This window comes from Drosophila yakuba, chromosome 3R (assembly GCF_016746365.2).
Source record: "Drosophila yakuba strain Tai18E2 chromosome 3R, Prin_Dyak_Tai18E2_2.1, whole genome shotgun sequence".
Classification (NCBI taxonomy): domain Eukaryota; kingdom Metazoa; phylum Arthropoda; class Insecta; order Diptera; family Drosophilidae; genus Drosophila; species Drosophila yakuba.
Genome location: NC_052530.2, coordinates 17226649 through 17249505, shown reverse-complemented (window position 1 = coordinate 17249505; position 22857 = coordinate 17226649). Strand labels below are relative to the sequence as shown.

Genomic DNA, 22857 nt, shown 5'->3' with positions numbered 1-22857 from the left:
TCAAAATATTTCTTTAAATAACGATTTATTTGATAGGCAGGGTTTGGAGCAGGGTGACAGGGCGGGGAGACCTCGTTCTCCTTATAGACTAAACAACGTTTAATAAAATCTGGACTCGTCCTGCTCGAATGCTTACGCTTGCGATCTGGGCATACATAATGTAATAATTTGATTAGATGTGAAAACATTTGTTCTGGCATTGCAATTGCAGGTAGATAATTTCGAAGGCTTCCGGGCTTCTCGATGAACATTGGTGGAACAAGACTACTGGAACTTATGGTAATATTGCGCGTCTGTTGTTTTTAGTTGCTTTGTTCGCTACAATTATAAGGGCTTCCATTAGCGAATTATTCTACTTGATGCCCAATTCCTTGAGTTCGGTCTCCTCGTCCACGGAGTCCTCATCATCCGAACCGTGAACCGATGGAGCTGGTGTGGTGTGGCCTGGTGATAAACATTTTATTAGACAATGCATTTTTATTTCTTATAATAACAGCATAGTCGCTCATAAGTTAAATATATTCGTTTCCGCCTTCAAGGTCTATGCATTTTTATTTGCTTGCTATAAACTTTAGTTGTCTAAAAGTATTCAATCATTTTTTCACAGCTTTATCAGTAAATATAATAGAATTGCACTCACGAACATAAATGCAAATATTAACATGCAGCCTGCTTTTGGACTTGATTATTTAACATAATTTAACAAGTGGCTGGGAATTCATTTAAACGTTTATTATTACTTAACGGGGACCGTAAAAGTACAAAGTGGAATGTCCAAGAGCTGTTTTATTCGAGACTAGGTAACGACTAAAATATTATTGATCGCAAGTACAGCAAAAGTATTTAAAAATGCATTTACATTGGAGTGTGTTGAGTTCATTTGGATCAAACATATATATTTTTCTAGCGATCTGCGTCTTCTTCCTGCCACTTACGCGATGAAGTCGGACTGGGAGGTTCACTGTGCGGTCGCGAGAAGATCAAGTTGTTTTTCGATCCATAGAGGGACAATTCATCCACATAGTCTGGGTAAACAGCCTGCAGGGCCTTAACCCTGGCCTGTCTGTAGTACTGCAAATAAAAATGGTGTCATCGGTAATAATATGTTTTAGAAAGGCGTAAACAGATTTGATAATATTTGCACGCTACTGCGGCTTTGGATGTAAGTAAACCCAATGAATACTAACAATGCCCAGGGTGCGCCAGTCCAGCAGATCGCTCAACCGCTCCGTGCGATTACGCTGGATGATGCGCTGGCGACGGTTCAGCCTGGAGAATTCCATCATGAAGCTGGACAGCTGCTGAACGCTGTTCTCCAATCCGATATAGCGGCGATCCACGATGTAGATGCCGTAGGACTTGGGATCACTGATGTGCTCCTCCATGAAGCAGCCGAAACCGGACAGATTGGTGGTTACGCTGGGAATTCCCATCACCGTACACTCGGCGGGAGTGTAGCCCCAGGGCTCGTAGTATGAGGGGAAGACACCCAAGTGGCAGCCACGGACAAACTCTTCGTAGTCGATTCCAAACAGAGGGTTTGTGGATGTGAGGAACTCCGGATGGAAGACCATCTTGACGCGATCGTGGCGCGAGTTGAACAGATGGCAACGACGGATCGAGGATAGCACCGGATCGTTCCAATCATCGGCCACATTGTGCGTGGTAACAGGCGGCATCGAATCGCGTTGCATGGCGAACATGCAACGCTTGATCTTGACCAGGTCGTCCTTCTGGAGGAGATCATCGGCATTGGGGATGTTGCCCTGCAGGCAGGTGTCGAACATCCGCTTGCCCACGGCCTGTTGGACATTGTTGATCGTATCGCGCAACTGCTTGATCACGGCATGTCCTCGCAGCGAGTCCACGTTGAAGTTGTTGGTCTTGGTGGGGAAGATGAGGAAGGCTACCACCGTGGTGTCCGGCTTCTCGTGCTTCAGCATCGCATTCAGGCGAGCCAGTGCCTCGATGAAGATGTCGGCTCCCTTATTTCCGAACTCGTAGCGACCGGCGATAAAGAAGTACAAGGTCTTATCCAAATCAAAGTCAATGTGGCTATAGCGATAGAGAATATACTTGGATTTAACAAAGCGACTACTAATATTATTAATTACTACACAACTTGAACTAGCATTTTGTCAGATTAAGATACAAGCATAGGACAGCAATATAATTACCTTTGATCATGAATTGATTATCACCAAAATTTACTTGTATGTACCTAATCAATAAATCAATATAATCCCTATTGTTTTTAATCGTTAGTTTCATGCTAACATTAAATTACTATAGACATGAAATCATATAATCATGTACGTAGATTATAGAGCCATGTTTCTATCGATTAACCTTTATTCAAGGGTGTAGAATATTAAAAACATTTCCGCAAAACAGTTCCTTCAGATAATACAATCTCATCTGTACCGTAAAATGAGCTAAGATTCTGTGGACTGTCATTGCCAATTAGCTCGAAAACTTATTACTTGCAGTCTTATGCAGATAACTGAGACTGAAGAACTGGTAACTTGAAGTTCGGCATGGTGTACTCACCCGTAGAAATGGCCCCGCACGAATTCGTTGATCTTCTCCTTGGCAACGGCATGCAAATTCTGGAACTCGTGGATGGCCGAGAACTTCTTCACGTTCAATCCGTTCGGCGTGATGATGTCCGGCTTGCGCTTGAGCAGATGCTCTGCCTCGTAGCCCGTAATCTCCGAGACGGTGGTGAACACGTGAGCCAAGTGGGTGGCACCTCGCTCCAGGCAATAGCGATGGTAGATCTGTCGCTTGCCCGCCTCTTCGTCCACGGCGAACTTGTCCAGGTTGTTGTAGAAATCGGTGTTGCCGGCGCACAAGTAGCGACCCAACAATGTGGCATGGGTGGTGAACACGGTGGCAATCTCCACCAGACGAGTACGTAGGACAATGAGACCCACGCCAGCTTGCCATTCGTGGAAGTGGGCGACAATCCTCGGGGCACTCAGTTCGTTGTTTTGGGAATAAGTTACGGCAAAGTTGCGGAACTCCTCCAGGAACTCGGCAATCATAAAGCCCAGGATGATGGCATCGTTCGTCTCGATATCCAAATGAGGTATTCCAATATGGCACTTCTCCCACATCTCCGATTTGAACTGGTCCAACTTCCAGGCAGCGGATCCAATATCAAACAGGATCAGTTGGGGATTTCCGTCCACCAGCCAACGACCGGTGTGGATTTTATAGCCTCGCGAGCGCAAGGAGTTGACAGCATCTAGCAGGGGATTTCCCCTGGGGAATTCCATCTCCTCCATCTCGGTCCGGGCACAATGCTCCTTGTAGGGACCCATCATGCACAGCTGCTCACCCATCTCCTCGGTGGAGACATAGGCCTTCGACCGGATCACCGTGTAAATGCCGCCCACCTTGTTGGCCACCTCCCATGCCACCTCGAAGTTCCAGCGATTCTCCCGGGAGGCGATGTCACCTCGATCGAAATAATCCTTCAGGTCCGCCCCGGACTCCACTCTCGAAAAGCGACGATTCATCTGGAACGAGGGAACGAGAAGTAAATGCAATTAGTTTTCGTATAATCTGCTCCTCGTGCTGGCTTGAGTTAGTCCCCACCCTCAGGGCGTAGGAGGTGGACTCATTGTCCTCGAATCGGTAGGACTGCTGTCTGCGCATTTTCTTGATATGCTGGGGGAATGGGATGCTATTATAATCTAGGCGCCGCTGATCTGTTGCTGAACCTCTCCGCTGAGGCTCTCGATGCGGACTGATAGTGTCAACTAAATTTAGCCACCGGCTTGACCCACATTACAAGCAGCGATTCCTTATCGCTTTACACTCCTACATTAAGCCAAAACCTATACTTCGTACATACATCTATGAGTTTAATAATTACTTTAAATAAAATACTACATACGAGAAAACGGAATTAGCCTTGGGTACGTCCAAGCAATTAAACTCATATGTTTTTAATTTGTGATCGGTCAAAAAAAGAGTGAATAGTTGAAACCTATGTTGTTAAGAAACGCCCCATTTCTCGCAGTGCAGCGACCGCACTTGATGTCGGCGCTGTTGGTATTGGTATTGGGATTGGTATTCATTGTCATCACACGCCGGCATTTGTTGCATCACCACGCAGCGAGGTGCGATCGATCCGCTATCAGGCGAGTGCAGTTGCATCGCTGCAGTTTATGGACTGATAAGCGCTGCTATGCGACATCGCCCATGTCCCTGACAGTCGGTCATTTATGTACGTGCCATAATTCTATAGCTATATATGAGGCGCAAAGGTCTATTTTCGGATGTCGGATGTCGGAAATGTTCAGCCTGATTGGTGAGCAAAGATGAGTTTGCCAATTTTCCGCTCTATATGTATTCATGAAAATTTGGCAAATGTTCCAATTGTCAACGTCACAAATTGAGAGGAAAAATGGCGAAGCCGTCAGATTCGCATTTAGTACTGACGACTCAGAATTCGTCTTCTACTTATTCAGTTTTCCAAAATATTTATGTTCAGGTTTATTCAAGTTGATGTCATAAGGTGCTGTTACACTGTTAATTGAACATTGTCCAGAATGACCTTGGCAAACGAAGAAACCATAAATATCAATTGGCAACGAAACTCGAGGTAATAAAATCATTTAACATACTAAATATCTTATCTGCGTTGATATAACAAAATACGGGCCTTAATCTCTAGCCTTAACTTTCTCTACGCCGGCTCTGTATTAATCGGATATCATTTATCAGGATTTGAATAATGTTGTGTAAATCTGGGAAATTCGCTCTTTAGCCATCGCATTACACCCTTATTTATTAGGACTACCTTTGTACTGTCGTAAATACATATTAATATTATCTACTATACATATATTCAAACGATTTCACAGGGCTAGAGAGAATTGGAATATCTTTGTATTGTAACACTTTTTTCAGGACTCTATCCACATTATCCACCGCTAGAGGGCGTTGTATCCGTATGAAGAGATCTCTTTGGCTGTCACTCGATTGCACTTGTCTCCTTCGCACCAAACACTTCTCACTCAGAATTATGTTTGAAAGCAATTAACGAAAGAATGCGAGAAAAAGTAAAAGTGAGGAAAACCTTTTGGCACAACTACTAACAGTTGAACAATTGTCGACTTCTTGCACTTGATAATTTGCTTTTTCAATTGCGGAGAAAGAGGTGAAAATTAAGGCTCTAATTTTCTTTCCCGCTCGCACCCGCACACACGCGCTGCTGCAACGCAACTCCAAAAAGAACAACAACAACAAAAACGACAGCAAGAACAACAACAACAGCGGCAAGCAGCTGAGAAACCTCAAGTGTACGTGTGTGTTTGTTTGTATGTTTGTGGCAGGCAGAGATATTTTTTCATTGCCAGCTAAAAGTCAAATAAAGGTCAGTGGCGTGCTGCTGAGAGAGGGAGAGCATTAAAAATTGTTCACCATTATTGGTATAGTTTGCTTCTTGCGCCCCTTTTTGTTATTGTTTTGTTCATATTTTTGTTGTTTTAGAAATTGTTGTTGCCGTATTCAACCCGCTCAACAAGTTTAAAAACTTGATAATTTTGTTTTTGCTGCACTCTGAGGTGGGCAAAAGAGAGGGGAAGAGAGTGGGAGAGAGGACGCCAGGAATTTGTATTTTCATGCGGCCGGCGCATTGATAACGCTAATAACGCTTATCAACGCTTTTTGTTTATGTTTCGCGTTTATCACTTTTCCAGCAGGTAGTGCGAAAAATCTGATAACGTATGTTTCCACAGCATCCGCTTGGCGCCAATTGCAAAATGCAACAAAATCCCGCTGATAACGCTGTTTGCTTGAATGTGCATCAATTGGTGTGTGGAAATAACTTTAAGTTTGGCACGCGCACGTCTACGAATTATATAGTCCCCCGATCTCGGAAATAAAATCACCTTAGAGCCGTCGCTGTTGTTGGCCACACGAAACAAAACGAATAACTGAAAAAGAATTCGAAAACAAAAAGAAAATCCATGGGCACCCGGGAGAGTTCTTGTTTTTGTTGTTGCACTGCCGAGTGGGAGTTTGCGCAGAGAGAAATGCGGAGAGAGCGCAAGGAGAAGAAGAGAGAGCGGCCAGGTAAATATTGTAGGAATAAAGTGACCGTACGAAGAGCGGCAAAATATTCCTCTCGAAATTCAAATATTAGCAAGCACGTACTTAAGCATTTAATATACTTGAATAGCCAAATGTGTAATTCGATTGACAATTTTGTCGAGCTTTCAGCTTCCATTAGGCACACTTTTCAAAAACGAGCGCCCATTTTGTTTGTATTCAAATAACGTAAGCAAGTAGCGCAAGCAGCATTGCCAGCTGTATAAAAAAAGTTTGTATTTCGCCCTAGGGCGGGAATTTCAAAGTTGCGCTAGTCTAGAACATTCATACTGAAGTATATTATGATCATCCATCAATACAATCACATCCGAACAATTTTGCGCTTTTTTTAAGAAACAAAAATACTAATGCCATTCTCTGTTACATATTTTAGTACCAGGACACAAGTAAAATCTTAATAATGTAGATGTAAACAAAACATAATATTATGCATTTCATACGTTTTGCCTAAAATAAGTTTTATTCTATTTTTGTTTTTCACATTTCAATCCCATATTTGCTTTTAGCTGCCATCTTACCTTGATCCAAATCCTTTAACAGTCCACCGTCAGAGCTCACCTTGAATTTTCTTCAGTTTTCGCACAAAAGCCATATTTCACAGAAATTTGAACAGTTTGTCGTAACCTTGCTCTATAAACAATTTAATGTCCGCTCACTTAACCTCAATTAAAACTGGAAGATGGACACGCAACTTTCCTGTCGCCTTTCAATTTCCATTCCTTCATTTCGAGCTTGCGTTTTATGTTTATTAATTGAAAAGTGTGAAGAACAGGCAATCATTTACGAATAGAAAGAGAGGGATGGAGCAGGATAACTGGGTCAATTGAGTAACCGCAAATATTTCAATATCATTTATGCATTCTTTTCTGCAAGACAGAGTTCCTTTGCATAGAGAAAATTCAAAAATAAGTCTGTAGCATCAATTGACTTTCTCGACGGTTCACAAGGTCAAAGGACATTAATATTATTATTCGCGCCCTGCCTCACACTCCTCGCAGACCACTCGTCTGCTTTCAATGTCTTTGAAGCGACTTGCTCTTTGTGTCCTTCATAAACAACCATTGATAACAGACACAAAGGCACAAGGACAATGTGAAAAGCGCCGACTTTTATGTTTATGACATATCCTTGCCATTTCACTGTAAATCATTTCGGATTGCATTTGGCTCACTTGTTTCACCCTCTTATTTTGGCCCTCTTCCTCCGGTTCCTCCGATTTTAGTTAGTTTTGCAATTTCCTGCAGCGACAATCGTCACCAGGACTCACATTTACACACTTACACTTCACAGTCGTAATGGTCACACTCATGACTGCCTTATCTCTGTGGCCAGGGAATACGAACATTTTTCGGAATATTCGAGGGTCAAGGACAATGCTACATGTTGGCTCCTTGCCCAAATAAATAAATGTGCGCTGTGCATTTTTAATTAAGCAAATGTTTTTGAATTGCTGCAACTATTTGTGTAATCTATTTGTGTATCTATATAGCAATTTTAAAGACTACTACAAGCGACGTTTAAGCTTAACATAATTCAGACTTAACTGCCACTATCATCAAAAAAAAACCACAAAAAAACTAAATGGCACGGGAATTCGAAAATAAACGGGAATTATCGAGGCCAAACGCCTTGACCACGCCATAAAGAGCTTAATTAAAAAGTTGGCCATAATTCATTAGTGACCATGGCTAGGCACGTGAACTCCAGTCACTCGGCTCTGGAATAAGTCACTGAGTTGGAGCCCAACTTAACCGACTTAAGGTTAAGGGACGTCCAACACTGAAATGTGACTAATTTATGTCATGACACCCGCCACCAAGCCGCCCACAGCCGAAACACCCGCTGTCGAAATATTGCAGGACAATAAAGATAACAACGAAAGAAGCTTCCCAAAGAAGTCGAGGTTGCGTTGATTGCGCTTATGCGGCACAAGAAGTCAAGACAGCTGGAAATTAGTGATGGCTAATGATCTCAACCAAAGGATACTCATTACTTTCATCTTCTTGCCACATAAGATCCTAAAAAAACACTTTATTATAATTGAAGAACATATTCATCATCAAAAATACGATACGCAGCTCTGATATCATTGAAACTCCTAGAAAATAATATTACCCATAAATTAGTTATCATATATTTTGAAAAATAATAATATTATATTTTCCAAAACTTATATATAACAACTGTGTAAAGGTATGTGCATTACATAGAGCCTTCGTTCTAATCGCATGAATACTGTGTAAAAAGTGTTGCCTACTGCGCGGCGCATGCGTTTACACATACCGAACGTGCAACATGGTGAACGTGGTTGTGCTGGTGGGTGGTGCTGTTGGGTGGCGCCTGCTGTGGGTGGTGCTAGCCGGAGGATGCTGACAGTGTTTGTACACAAAAAAGGCGCCACAGCAGCGGGAGCAGCAAAAACAGAAGCCACAGCAGCTGACGACGCGAATTCGAAATTCGAAAACTGTTATCAACAAACGCCGCGTATCTGTGTGAGTGCGTAAGGGTGTGTGTGTGGCTGTGTTTGGGGGTATTTGTGTGGGTGACTGCCTGGCAATGGCAGATGAACATGAAGCCCATCAGTTGGCGGCTGTTGCACGTTGCGTGCGGTTTTGTTGGGCTCCGAACTCCGAGCTGCGTGTCCTGAACTCCGAGCGCACATCCTTCGTGTGCTCGGAAAATATTCAAAGTGCGTTCCGTTGTAGTTATCGTTGTCGTTGTCGTTGTCAGTTGTTGGCTTTTTAATAACTCACCAGCGAGTGGCAACTAGTCGCAAATACTATGGCCCAACTATCTCCAGGACAAGGGACAAACCTGTCATTTACTATTCGCCACTGGCGGCAGTCGGTTGTCCTCGCGCTTCTCAACTGAGCTTCAAAATAGTGATCGGTTTAAAGCCAAGTTGAATGTAAATCAAGATAAAATAATTATTGAAATAACGAAAACCCCCAAAAAAAACGAAAACAAAGACACGATTTAAATTGGTAACCATTTGTTAAATGAATAACTTAATAATGTCAAGAAACTATAACAGATTCATGTGCTCATAACACTATTAAATTGGAAATACAAAAAAACCCGCGAATTAGAAACAAAGATTTATAAGTTAACAAAAAACCAGCAAAACAAAATTTTCCAAATCTCTGACAATAATTAATGATGTTAATAATTCCCCTACGCACTTTACACAGCTTTAATTAATGTGTTTTTTAAGCGCCTTGCTTCAATATTAAGCATACGCCCAGTAGGCCAATTCAAGCGGTGGCACAACTCTGGCCCCGTTGCACCTGCCGCAGTGGAATTCTCGAAGGGGCAACATCAAAAACCACTTTATAATGCGATTTGTAGGCAAAACCAGTTAAATTGCGTAATTAATTTAGGCGAACATCGCTACACAGCAGCAAAGGAGCTCTTACTGAAATACCCCAAATTTCAAAGACAATAACTCAGCAGTCAGTCGAGGCATAGGCGTTTTATACTCCCTGGCCATGGGTTGTTTTAATTGCACTTTTAAGGAAATTATATAATATACATTTTACAAATTGGTTGTGTGGCAAATAGATTTGTTTTTAATTATATATCATTTATTTTATTAAATTTAAACGTATATTCGAACGTTCCTTTATAATACATTTAAACAAAACTCACTTCTTTTAGTCTTATTTAATATGTTAGGGTATTTCAACGTCTGTGTGGAAAGACAAAGGCTTATTTGCCTACAGCAAAGATGAGCTGCAAAGTGTGCGAGAAAAGCGAAGGAAAGGCCAGGCACAAGTTCACTCAAGTTATGCTGAGAGCAGCAGCAAATTTTCAGGCAATTTAATTGAAGAGCTCTTAGGAGTTTTCAGCATTCAAGTAACGCAACCTGAATCGCTTTATATGATGAGCCGAGATTCATTTATCTCGGCAATAATTTGGTTGTCACGCCTTCAAATCTGAGGAATTGCCGCCCGCAGACGTTTGAATCCCGCTAAAACCAAACGGAAATAAAAACACGCAGCAAAAAATGAAATCAAATCAAATAAAACCGAATTATATGAGCAGCGCGGACCCATAATCCTCGTACAATATGTACGAGTACGCCCTGTTCATTCCGACATTCTATTTTCTCTTGTTTTCTTGAGCAGGTTAAGCGGGCCGCAAATCCGCATCGTGTAATGAAAATCAAAGTACATAAATATAAAATTAAATGTCGTAAATAAAAAACGAAAAAAAAATAATAGCATCAGGACACATAAAATATGCATGTATATGTGCGTGTAATGTAAAGACGCGACTCGCGAGGCGGCAAAGTGAAATTTAAGAAACGTGCCACATTAAATATTTAGCAAACTCAGAAAGCCCGCAAAAGTGTAAGGAACTTAGCAACGTTTGGTAAGCTAAAATTAACTTGATTTACTTAGAATAATTAATGAAAATGGAACACTGGGGCAACGCAAGAATGGCATAACTTCAAAGTTTGAAACACAAAGTTGGTTTTAAGATAGCAAAAGAAGATGTACCAATACAAAATAAACAAAAATCTAAAATTCATGTTGCCTCTTCTGTGTTATCCTTAATAAATACTTAAGCCAAGCTAATTGAATGTTTTGAAGATTTTTGCCGCCCAACAAGAAATTACTGGCACATCGTTAGCTAATCAATGAGCGGAACTGTGATTTATCAGCTCCCCTATTGATTTATTCCAAATGGCGCTGAAAGCATTCCATTCCACAGCATTAACGTTCTGTTTTTTTTCGATTGCCTTTTTTTTTGGAACTTTAATGTTTACGAGGCGGCGGATTCGACTTGTGCATTCAGAGCCATTGAGCTGGCCATAAAACATAAGAGATGGTCAGAGCAAAGTGCAGCCCCAAAAAATCGCATATGTGGCATATACGTCAGAAAGAAAAAAGAAACTTCTTGAACGGCATTTCATAAATAGTTTTATGAAAAACATAAAATAAAGGAATGAATAAAGGCCAAAGTCAAATGTGCTTTAAAAGGAAAATCATTCAAGACGTTTGCATGGGGGAAGTTTCATTCTGGTTTAGCCCAGCTAAATTCTATGCAAATGAGTTTCGGTGCGAGAAAAGTCTTTCCAATTTTTATTGTTTTTCCGTTGCTGATTTTTTTGCCAGGATTTCCCCCACTGAAGGCGCGATGAGACGTAGGAATTTGAAAAAAGCCGCAACAAACAAAGCAATATGAAAAGGGCACAAACTGAAACTGAAAGGGGCAAGGAAATGAAAACAAATAGAAAATGGCGTGAAAGTTTTATGCGATTTGGAAAAAGGCGTGACACAGGACCAAAGGGATTGCAGAGGCAGGCAAAATGTCCTGATGAATGTGCTGTCAGTTGGGGGCTCTCGACCATGGGCTTATACACATATCCCTATCCCTACACATATATATGATTTTGGTGACTGTCTGAAGGGCGGAAGTGCGGAAAATCCCCCTGAGTTATGGAAAGGAAAGTATAAATTGTAAAGGCGTAGCATGATAAATGTACTAAATATGTTTGGGGCTCTATACATAAAACACCACTTAAGTTTATGCTAATGAAAGATAATACCAACTGTTTTCTAGCACATTTAGATATGATTTTATTGAAACTATGGGAACACGTGCGCTAAATATAGCCACAAACTTTTATCGCCTGTCAATAGTTGATGCCCATCGCAGCTTATCAGTAGCAATGCGATTAGCCCGATCAAGCTGGAGAATATAAACAAATCGTCAAGTGGCCAGCAAACACAGGAAATGAAGTCGACACAAAAATAGTGGGTGCTAATTATAATTATATCTATATTAGAACTTTGGGCGCGTGAAATTGGCCATCACGACTGGTAGGCAGTTACCAATAATCGAGCTTCACTTTTATCAGTCACGCTGGCCCACCAAAAATAAACCGAAAATATATTTTTGGTGCCAAAAGAGGCTTACACAATCTTGAATACACCTCCTTGTTGCTCGTCAAGTTAATAAACGTAAAATGAGCTTGTCACATCAACAATACTCATAACAATGAAATCTGAAATCCCCACCCTTGATTCGTGATGAAAAATTATTAGGCACTTTTTCCGGCACTTTCAGCAAGTAAATAAGTTTAATGTAAAATTTGAGAAAAGTATTTGCCGTCCAGAAAATATGTAATTGTAAGGCCTTATTACAGTTTTGGAAGTAAATGATATCCTACAGTGAAATAGATATAAATAAAATCCCTTATTAACTATTTATGCATCCAATAAAATGTTATAAACCAAATAATATCTTATTTCTCTCTGACAAATCGCGCTTCACTCTTTAAGGAAAGTGTATAAAACGGTTTGACTTCCAGTTGCATGAATTCTGTTTCCCCGGTGTTGATTATAATGATAAGCACTTTAACCACAGGCATGCAAATTGCCAGAAGGCAAGGACGTTAAAATTTAACAGCCTTGGCCTCAACACACACACACACACACACACACACAAGCGCACATTGTGGGCCTAAATGTGAGCCGGGAAAATGCTCCTCAGGCAAATTCAATTTCGAACCGCCTCCCATTCTGTTTTCATCTTTATTGGAACTTTTCTAGTTCAGCACATTTGACACTTGAGATGGTCCTTTTTCCTATAGCCATATAGCCATCTCCCTCTGGTTGTCTCTACCCGTCCCTCTCGGTTGTTACGTGTGTGCTCAGTGAACTGTTAAACTGCTGACATGGCCACTCAATCTCACCTTGCGGCAACAGGTGACACGAACTTGGCTTATTGAAATGTTTTCGACACTTCTTGATTGACAGCAGCTGAATGAAAACAATTTGTTATTGAAAAATGCCTCCTGTTATTATGCGAAGGTGAAAGCAGTTCAGGAAATTGAACTGTATTTCAAATTTCATTTATTTTCATAAGGTCAAGCTTCGGTGCCTCCATATTGGTGGCATTTTTATTTAGTTTTAGAGTTTTATAGATACAATTCGTCGTCGCAGTACTTCAGGTTCATAGATTCCAAGCACTGCTGTAATTATTCAAATATTTGAACACCCGCTGAATAAATCACATGGCGCACGTGTTCGTAATGTGCGCCAAAAAGCGCAAAATCACAAAGGAAATCTGTGAGCAAAGTTGGCCAAAACCATTTCAGAAACTTTGGCTGCTGTCCCCTTCCATTCCATTCGATTGAACCGCTCCGATTCCCCAAAGCTCTGGCTAATAATCTGGCCGGAATAAAAAGATGGCCTTCAGTAATTCATTCTTGGTTTCGGCTTTAGGCCAACCTCGTGTTAAAGTTTTCCTCGCTTTTCCCGTCTGGTTTTCCCATCTGGACTGCAGCATATCTCATTGTAATTTGCATTTTTATGTCTGTAAGTGATATTGCCATCTCTTTCTCGGGCCACTATGTCTGTATGTCTGCCTCTTTCTCAGCCAGTAGGCGGCCAAGCGGAATACTGAGTACTGAATTTTTATGCTCAGCCACATGAGTAAGTGAGTTCTGGCCGGGCTCTGGAGAAAGTGTCTGCTGCTCGGTGAGATAAAGTCTGAATTATTAAATATACATAAATCAAGGGACACGGGGAATGAGAGCGGTTGCAGGGAGCTTAAGCAACTACAGTTTACACCGATGTCAGTGGATTAAAACTGGCTTTAAGGCAATCTTTGTTGAACTTTAGGGAACTATAGAAGCCATCATTTATTACTTTATTTCAAAAAGGTAGTTACTTATTTAAAGAATTACATATATGAATTATATTTTTTTTACAAATACCATATTTCTTAAGGGGCTCACATGTACAACAATAGATTTCAAGGCTTAACTGTAGCATTAGCTATTAAGGCCAGACGTGGCAGGGCCATAAAACTTTTGAAACTTGTCTGCAGGGCAGAAACCTCGCTAAATCGATGCCATATATCACTGGGTTATATGCTGTTTATGGCACTTGTTGTGGCAAGATTTGCATAATCAGCTTCCAACTAATTAAAAGGCAATCAACGAGGGATAAAGTAAGAAATGCTGATGGGAACCAGGTTGCCGAGGCAACAATCGTGAGCAGCCAAAGCGAAACACTCAACAAGCTGCCGAAATACACGCATTTTCACCTGGTGGCCACCATCACCATTTCCACTCACCGCAGTATGCCTCTGTTTTTCCACTTTCCCCGTGAGCACCTGTTAACCAGAAAGGTGAGGAGGGAAATGGGAAAAGTGGCAATGTCGAGGCCCGTTCGCCGAACCAATCAGTGCGGCAGAAAATGAAATTTTTCCCTCTGTAATGGAAAACGGAAATGAAGTCCGTGAATATGCAAGTTGTGGCCTTATGCCGAGGTACGAGTTTGCCAAGCCTGAGATTGGATTGACACTACAGCAGCTTGGGAACTTGATGGAAACTAAAGTCAATCTGCAGGGGGATAAGATTGAATATAGAGAGATCTCTGCACCATGACCAGGAAAGTTTGTTCAATGATTAGTCCAAGGTAATGGATAAAGTTGGAATGGAAGGAGAACTGAACTAAAAGAGCAAATATCTCATTATTAAAATGAAAACTAACTTAGATTCAGATTGCAGTGCGTTGCGAGTGAACTCTTTGAAGTTTCTATAAAGTCAAAGAAATAGATGAAACATGGCTTTGTATCATAATAATATCAAAACACACTCCTCACCATTCTAAAAACAACCAACTAAATTCGGATTTTCACTGATGACACAAATTAGCACTTAAAACTTCTCGCCCTACATCCCTCGCTTTAATTGGCCAAGGTAAACAGAAAAGAGCGTGGAAAGTGAAAAGTTCTGGCAGTGGGAAAAAGCGGCCGACTTGAAAGAGTTAAAGCAAAACTTGGTCAACTTTGAGAAAGCAAAGGGAATGCTGTAGAGGAAATCCCATTAAAAGTTTCTCTGCAGTGGGCGAAGCGACAAAACAAAATTATTAGCTGCACGGGCATTTTGCATACGCAGAGTGTGCCGCAATTGAATAGCGTATACGCAGCGTTGGCCCGAGTTTCCGAGTTGCCGCCTGGGCGCTAATTTGATTTCAGCCAAGGACAAACATCCTGTCCCCACCGGTATCTCTGTATGTGTCTTTGTCTGTGACTGTGACTGTGTCTGTGTCTGTCAGGTTAATAGCTAGTCCGCCCTCTATTTAGCCAACCGCCCGCCAGGAGGCCCATTAAAAGGGCCTCTAAACTCATGTGCATTTGTCTCACGTGTCGGCACGCCGTTTATTGCCAATCTGATGAGTAACTAGGGGTAGTGAAATGAGTCAGGGTGCTGCAGAGCCACGTTTGGCGCTCATTAATTTCCATCGTGTGTGTTTTTAATGAAGATGCGTGCCTGCCACATCACAAGAAAAACGCTGGCACGGCGGCAAGGAAACTTGACTTTCGCTCGGAGCCGTCGAGAATAATTTATGATAAGCCGAAAAGTTAACCCGCCGCTTGTTAACCGTATTATGCCCGGAGCTACGTCCTTGTGACGTGAAAAATAACCCCGCCATAAACACACACAGCACAAGCAAATACAAACTCCCCTAGGTGGGCGAAACTTTTTGTGAAATTTTAAGCAGTTGACTTATTTCAATTATGAATAATTAGCGGGGAAAATTTAAATATGCGGACGAAGGCGCCGCTTCCCTCGGAGTAATTACGAGGCCATGAATTTGCGCCGCATTCAGGTTTCCAAAGAGAAAATAGGAGAAATAGATCCTGAGTCCTAAAAATAATGCTGGATGTTGACTTATCAGAGAGTCGGAAAACAAAGTATTCTAACTTAATAGCCACAGAAAACGGCGCTCTTCTTAAAGGCATAGAAAATTAAATTTTATTTAGTAGCCAAGCAAATAAATAGAAGCAATGCCAAATAGGAACCGCAAAGCGACCAGAGAAACACACAGAAATACTCGTGGCAAAGTGTCCCCAAGGACATTTAAGCGGCTTGACTTGAATTAAATTTTTCATTCGACGTGCGCACAGAAATGAAATTAAGTGCCTAAGCTGGGCGGCAAAAAGACAAACGGACGCTGGGAAATAAACAAGCAAACAAACACTCTTCCATTTTGGCGCAGACGACCCACAACTAAGACCAACTAATCACCGTTGACAGCAGGGCGTATGAAACACACACTGAACTGGACACACAGGACGAAATCCTAGTGGGAAAAGGACATTAGGCGGAAGAAAGGCGGAGATCCCTATGCATTCGTACACAACTCGATTTTGTGGCAGGAGATGGCTGTGCGTCCTTTGCAACATTTTCCTTTACAGCATTTTATTTCCCTTTTAATTTAAGTTGATGCGCTAAAGCGCAAATAAAGGCAGAGATTTATAAACAAACCTGGGGCACTGCTGCTTCTTTCTGGGCCAAGAGAAATATTTACACTGTCATAAGAACGGAAACAACGGAAAAATAAAACTGGGAACCGCCATCGCACATGAGTTAGCAAAAAGCATTTCTCATGGCACAAAAAAACCTAAAACAACATTGTGGTAGTTGCTCGCTTTTTACACAAGGTTATCGCATTTTCGGAAAAATTCCCCCGTCCCCTGGAAAAATGCGAATGCGAAAACCGCAAATGTCCCGGAAAATATGTTGAAAGCAAATGTGTTTTTCCGACAGCGCCTACGCTCTTGAATGCACATTAAAGTTTTAAGTAAAATTTAGGCAAATGAGACAACATAAATATTTTTTCATACTGTCCGGGGGGACTTGAACTCAATTTGACAGAGATTTTCATCCCAATTTATTTAATGAAGCCGTCGGCGAAAAATTGAAATTCTCTGCGTCGTTCCCCCCGAAAAAATTGTCAAAGTAAACAGTCCTTCGCCACAATTTATCCTGTGGAGCTATAAATAGTTTTGAAGCGTCCTTTGGCCACCCGCTCGTTTTGCCAGCTTTGCGGAAGCGCCCAGAAACAGGGCTTAAAAAAAAAAGGATAATGAGCCAACATATGTTTGCCCTGAAAAGTACCAACCTAAAAAGGAAGGCCAAAACGAAATGCGAATGAAATTCAACCGGAAAAAAAGTCCGGGGCAAACAAAACAAATTTTTGGTCCTCGGGCAGAATATTAAAAACTGGTATGAGGGTAAAAATGAAGGGAATTTACGCAAAGCTGCTTGTCACTCTCACACAGACACACACAAATAGGGAAAAAGGAAAAGCGGGGAAAATGTGGAAAAGCGAAAGCAGCTAATAATATTTATGGGCGCTCATTTTAATGCCAACTGTCAACGAGAAAATAATGTGTCCCTACACATATGAGCGTTTTCATCCGGCCAAAAGCACCAGGAAAATCTCCTGGAAAGCGGCTTAGAGGAAAGTGGGTGAAAATGAATAAGGCCGAAAGCCGTTGTTGTGTTTAATTTGTAATAAAAATGAAGTGCACATGTATGGGGCGCGACAAGCAGTCAGGTGCAGTCAACAAATGAATTGGCTTCGTTCATAAAGTTTCTGTTTAGTTCTCTCCTTTGTTTGTTTTAAGCAAAAAGCCAGAGATACTATGATTCAAGTAAAGTAAAAACTTTAAAATTCAATATATTCTCGGCATAAAAGCTGATGTTATAAGTGGGAAATGCGCTTAAACAGATTAAATGAGTTCCTTAACGAAAGAAAAAGATGAAAATGTGTGGGCACGAGGTTCAATTAATTTTGAAGAAGAAGCTCTTGAAAATCCCTTTAAATTCAATTTAAATTTCATAGCATTTTTCAGGTGCTCTGACCCAAATTGTATTCAAAACGAAAACAAAACCAAGTTGAACAAAAAGGTAGACACTCAAGACGGCAAACATTGAATTCAATTTCAGAAGAAAAGGAAAAATATATGTAATTGGGATTTAAATTAGGCAATCTTTTAAGCATCTTCCTCAGGTGTTGCAATTTACTTTGCCGGAATTTGGGCCGCATATTTGGGATCCTCGTTGCGTTCTCTGTCACATTTGGCTGGCAATTGGACAACATTCAAGACATTTAGGGAAATTGAATTACAGCCAAGAGGTCATTTAAATTTAGCTCTTAAATTTAATTAAAATTCCCTGCCCGACATCTGTTAAGTGGTTTCAATTTGATTAAATAGGCGGTGTGGTTTCCCGCACTCTCCCAACTACTTGGGTTATGGATTTTCGCCCAGCAAAATCCTCTTCATTTTTTCACACTTTAGCAAATAAACCTGACTGGAGGCTGCCAGAAAAGTATTTTGCAAGTCAAGGAGTCAAATGGCCATGGTTACCAAGGTCGCCCAAAGCTGTTTCAGCTGACAGTTTCATTTTGTTGTCCCCGTATTCTTTTATTGATAGAAAGATATCGCACACAAAGCTGAGATGGCTGAAAAACCGCCAGCCAGGCCCACGAATTTCCACTGCAAAACAGGGCATTTGATAGCATTTCAAAAAGTTATCGCCTGCCATCGTTATGTTCGTTATGTGGCTGTGGCTGTGGCTGCGTGTGTTTGGCATGTTTAATCAGGCAGAAACCATAAGCAAATAGGCAAATTGTTTGCAAATAAACAAGTCAGAAAAGTTTACGAGAACGCTTGAAATGACGCCGTGCAAAGGGGAAAAACTTTGACGGCTTTTGTCTGAGATGAAACCTTTACGGCAGTCTGAAATATGTTTGAAACGCCACCAGGAAAATTTCCCTTCTTCCTGACTTAAAGGTTTAGGTTCTGTAAATATGTATATTTTTTTGAGACTATATGGTGTGTGATGCAGATAAAAGATGAGCCCAAAAAAGATTGTTTCGACAACATGTTCCTAACCTACTATTCTCTCAAAATCAATCACATAGTGAACAAGTCGTTTATTTTCCCAGAAGTCAATGTATGTAATAACGCTGGCGTTTATTGTGCGCGAAAACAACTTGATGTACAATTTACATTTGCTTTCTTGTCGTACCCCCAGTGGGATCAATTACTTGACTCGCATTTACTCATTACGACCCATAAATAAGTCAATGAAAACCCGACTGACTGGCTGACTGGCTGACTGAGCCATAATCTTTGATGGTTCGACGAAGTACGAGTACAAGGAAAAGTAGGAGGGTGCTATGACTGTCCAAAATTGTGGGTTGTCATGACAAATAAGATGAAAGGCATGGCATTTGTTTACGAAGAGCGAAAGTCGAGCAATTGATGCGTTAACCCCAATTTGATTTGTCTCATTGTCAAACGCTCCACAACTTTCAAGAGCCATTCCCCCCAACCCTCCGCCCAGTGATATCCTTCAGTTAAGCTGGTCAGATTACTGTTCATTAACATACTAGAGGACTTTGTCTGTCCACAGGATCTGAGCAAACAATAACAATGCCAAGCAGAATCGTCTGAGTGCCGCACAATGAATGGGGTCTAACTCTATGTGTGTTTGGACTCGCTCAAACACAAACAAGTAAATAAATATGCTTCGGTTCAGCATAAATAACCCACGGATTCGGGGTGGCTTCCTCCACTGCAGATGTTGACCCACATTCCGCCAGATGGAAGGCGGATTATGAGGGGACCCTTCTGAGGTCCTTTCTCCAGCTTAAAGTGCTGAGTAAATATGGGCGCAAGCTTTCGTCCAAGGAGCCGGTGAAATGTTTAAGCGAATCCGTTGAAGAGTTCTCTTTGGGAATTTACAAAATTATTTGTGGTGAGAGATCGGACAACCTCAATAAATCAATTTATTTTCATAACGGCAGCTTACTTCACCTCTTCAAGCTGCCAATAGTTGGAAAACAATCCGACTCAGAAAGCCACAATGAAATGAAAGCAACTGCAACCGCATTTATCATGAGACCAACTCTCCTGACAATCGTATTTAATTTACAAGCGGCAAAAAGGTCAACAGCTTTTTCTTGTCTGCTCCAATAAAATGAGAAAATATTTTACCGCAAAAAATGTTGCTCATGATATCGTTTTCCATGCTGCGATGCTTGCAAACGAATTGATTTCCAATTTTTATGCTTGCCTAAACGGAAAATTTGTGCACAATCCAAAAAGAGCAAACTGCTTTTTTTTGGGGTGTTGGGAAATTGCAATGCATTTATTATGAATGAGAAAATCGGCAAAGTATCTCAGTTCGCAGGGAGCCTATGTGGGCGAAATTCAACCTTGAAGATTGAGGACGTCCTCAGAAATTGTTCTTTCCCTTTCGAAAGTTGTATGCAAATATACACACAGCATTAACATACATATTCGCTTATGAATTTGTTGTTTGGGGCAGAAAGCTTAGGGAAATCACCTCGGGACCCTACAAATTATATTTACTTTCCATTGCAAGGAAGAAGAATCTTTTAAAAATTGTCCCACTTAGGGTAAAATTTAATTTTAAATCTGAGTGAGTTCCTTTTAGTAATTGCTATGCAAAGTTGTTCATTTTCCCCACAGTTTATGCCATTTATTGCGATGACAGTCTGATTATGCAGCGCCACTTGTGAATTGCGAATGACATTTTGGACATTTTCTTTTTTTGCATGTGAATTACCTAAATTGTGGCTGAAAATGGTAAATTGTTATAGCATTTTAATAATACAAATTGACAATTTGTGCTATTTACCAATGTTGTTTAAAGTTTAAATATAAGTATGTATATCTATCTACGCCTTTGATTTCCTGATCTTCCACTTTGTACAAAAAAATTTAAACCTCAGCTCTTACCCATCGACATGTTTCTTAAATTTTTAATCAGCTCAGCTTACATCGAAACTCCATTCCCATTAATGCTTAATATCCAAAATAAAAAATTGAAAATTCTGACAATCTCCGCACGCACTCGGAAAAGCTCTTCAAAATTCACTTGAAAGGGTGGAAAAAAGCAACTCACTTAAGCCTCTTGGCATTTTTGGAGGACACCGAAAAGTAATCACTTCCGCATACCCGGGCATCCTTGTGGCTGTTCTTAAGCATAACGTGGGTTGACCTTCGTTTGATGCTGATTTTTCGATGGTTCGTGGAAGGGCTTCATCGAAAAATATCGCCAATTTTGCGATATAATATATAATGTTTTTGATAAATGACCCGAGCGGCGCTCAGTCTCAATTTGTTCGCGGCTAAAGTTGCGCGCAAGAAAGTAAGATGGATATCTCAAAGCTAATCACTTAGCGCAGGGATTTCACAGGACACAGAATCCTGCCGTCGGACACATTAATCAGTTCCAGCCTGATCAATCAAAGTTGCAGCTTCAAGTAAGGAAACAACCAGCCAAAAGTTACATCCTTATAGTTATTTTTTGCACCTTTTTAGGGAAATATGCCCAACATTTTTTATATAGTTCTGAAACGTTTATTTTAAATAGCCAGTCTCAGAAAGCATTGAATTTTTTTAGTTTTTCCCAAACTTATTCTACTCGCAGTGATACTTGACAGCTTTGTGAGTTTTCTCCAACTCAAACTTTTCCTTTTAGTTGTGACTTACGCCATTGTCAGCTGGCTCAGCTGGGGTCTCTCAGGTGTTGTTGCTAATGAAAAAGTTGTTTTCGTATTTTGCAAAATACCTTTCCGTCCATTTTCCTCCACAAGTTTTTCAGAAATACATCTAAGTCGTGCTAAGCTCACTGTAGAGTTGCTTTTCGAATACAAACAGAAGTTGCGCTTATAAATGCTGCCGAAGTTAGGACAACGTGGCGTATGAGCGATGCTACGATAGATAACAAAAAGCGGTAAGAAAAGTAGTAAGAAACTTTTCATTCGTTCACTCTTATCCCTAATTTTCTGCACAATTTCACAACTGCAGTGATATAAACACATTTCATGTGAACCATTTATCATGAGCAGTCACTTGCTCCTTTAACTTTAATTTAACCTTCACTGAAACTGGTGAACCCCGTAATTGAACCTCCCTATACCACCGACCACAAAATTCACAAATAATTAAAGTTGCCCCATCATCGTCTGGGCCAGCGAAGATAATACATAATAAAACAGTTCAAGCACCTTTCATCAGCAGGGGGGCGGGGTGCGGGTGGCTGTGGGGCAGAAAGGGGTGTGGGATTATCTGGCTAATGACTTCGGGGTAGTTTGATTGTACCACCCAGCACAATCAGCAAGCCTGCGAGACGCCTTCAATTGACTCATTTTCACTTTCATTCATCTCTGACCGAGCCTGACTTTCGTTCGGACAAATTAAATTTGCGTGTTTGATGTAATTAATTTGCCTGACCCAAACCGCAGTCAAGCAAGCAAAATTCCACGCTCGACTTGGTTTCACTTTAAATTTGGTTCAAACGCAAATTGTAGCCAAAGATTCGAGAAGCAAACCCTTTTTTCGGGTTGGCAGCCATCGAAAACAATGGAAGTGCAGCTGAAAAGTAGGCAACGCTTTTCACTTCCCTTTTCTTTGTATCTCTGTGACGTGCATGTCAAGTGGCCTACACACACACACACACACACGCACACGAGGCGGAAAAAGGACCCTGACCAATTAGCACAGGAGCTGTCAGTTATGGCCAACTCTCAGGCACGTGCATTTGATGGCCAACGATAGCAGGCAAGAAAAAAGCGTCTGCAAAGACATAAATCTTGAGTTCGGGGCCAAAACCAAAACCAAAAAGTAGTCGAAAAAACCAAGGACGTCAGCAACAGGCGTCGCTGTCGGAAAACCGCAGATGACAACCGAACGAGGCAGATTCAAACGTTTTGACAGATAACAGCAGCCGCAATTTGCCACTACTCAACTTTGGGGCTCGCCTTTTTCCGAGTACTACAATTTAAATTTTGCCAAAGTGAGGTTTCTTTTCAGTGGAAATGTAAACGTGTTTAAAGGGCAGTTAACGAAAATCTATTTTAATTAGGCAATAACAGGGATAAG

General features: G+C 41.1%; 2 protein-coding genes across 8 annotated transcripts in view; one reads left to right on the top strand and one right to left on the bottom strand.

Annotated features, from left to right (window-relative positions):
• Positions 1–8: 8 nt before the first annotated feature.
• Positions 9–6040, bottom strand: LOC6537240 (glycogen [starch] synthase). Of its 3 annotated transcripts, none has more exons than XM_015192735.2 (5): positions 5907–6040; positions 2551–3524; positions 1188–2055; positions 936–1071; positions 9–444 (listed from the first exon to the last, which is right to left on the bottom strand). In XM_015192735.2, the coding sequence occupies exons 2-5, from the start codon at positions 3522–3524 to the stop codon at positions 353–355; spliced, it is 2070 nt and encodes a 689-aa protein (XP_015048221.1). In that variant the 5' UTR covers positions 5907–6040; the 3' UTR covers positions 9–352. The 3 variants fall into 3 exon arrangements, with proteins under 3 accessions (XP_015048221.1, XP_015048223.1, XP_002097798.1); XM_015192737.2 differs by lacking the exon at positions 5907–6040 and adding an exon at positions 5113–5132; XM_002097762.3 differs by lacking the exon at positions 5907–6040 and adding an exon at positions 3604–3758.
• Positions 6041–8688: 2648 nt separating this feature from the next.
• LOC6537238 (soluble guanylate cyclase 88E) overlaps positions 8689–22857 on the top strand; it is a 36242-nt gene continuing 22073 nt past the window's right edge. For 2 of the 5 annotated variants that reach the window (XM_039376439.2, XM_039376436.2), the window contains exons 1-2: positions 8730–9110; positions 10254–10500. The gene's annotated coding sequence lies outside the window, so the exon portion shown is untranslated. Of the gene's footprint in view, positions 9111–10253; positions 10501–22857 lie in introns of all 5 variants that reach the window. The other 3 variants (XM_002097760.4, XM_039376440.2, XM_039376437.2) reach the window with 3 other exon arrangements.

What these genes read in the sequence shown, in the direction of transcription:
- LOC6537240 (XM_002097762.3), bottom strand. Translation starts at nt 3,663, where the DNA reads ATGCGCAGACAGCAGTCCTACCGATTCGAGGACAATGAGTCCACCTCC. An exon ending in GTGCGGGGCCATTTCTACGG is followed by an intron (nt 2,056 to 2,550) that starts GTGAGTACACCA and finishes CTATCGCTATAG; the next exon opens with CCACATTGACTTTGATTTGG. An exon ending in TCCCAGTCCGACTTCATCGC is followed by an intron (nt 445 to 935) that starts GTAAGTGGCAGG and finishes GTTTATCACCAG; the next exon opens with GCCACACCACACCAGCTCCA.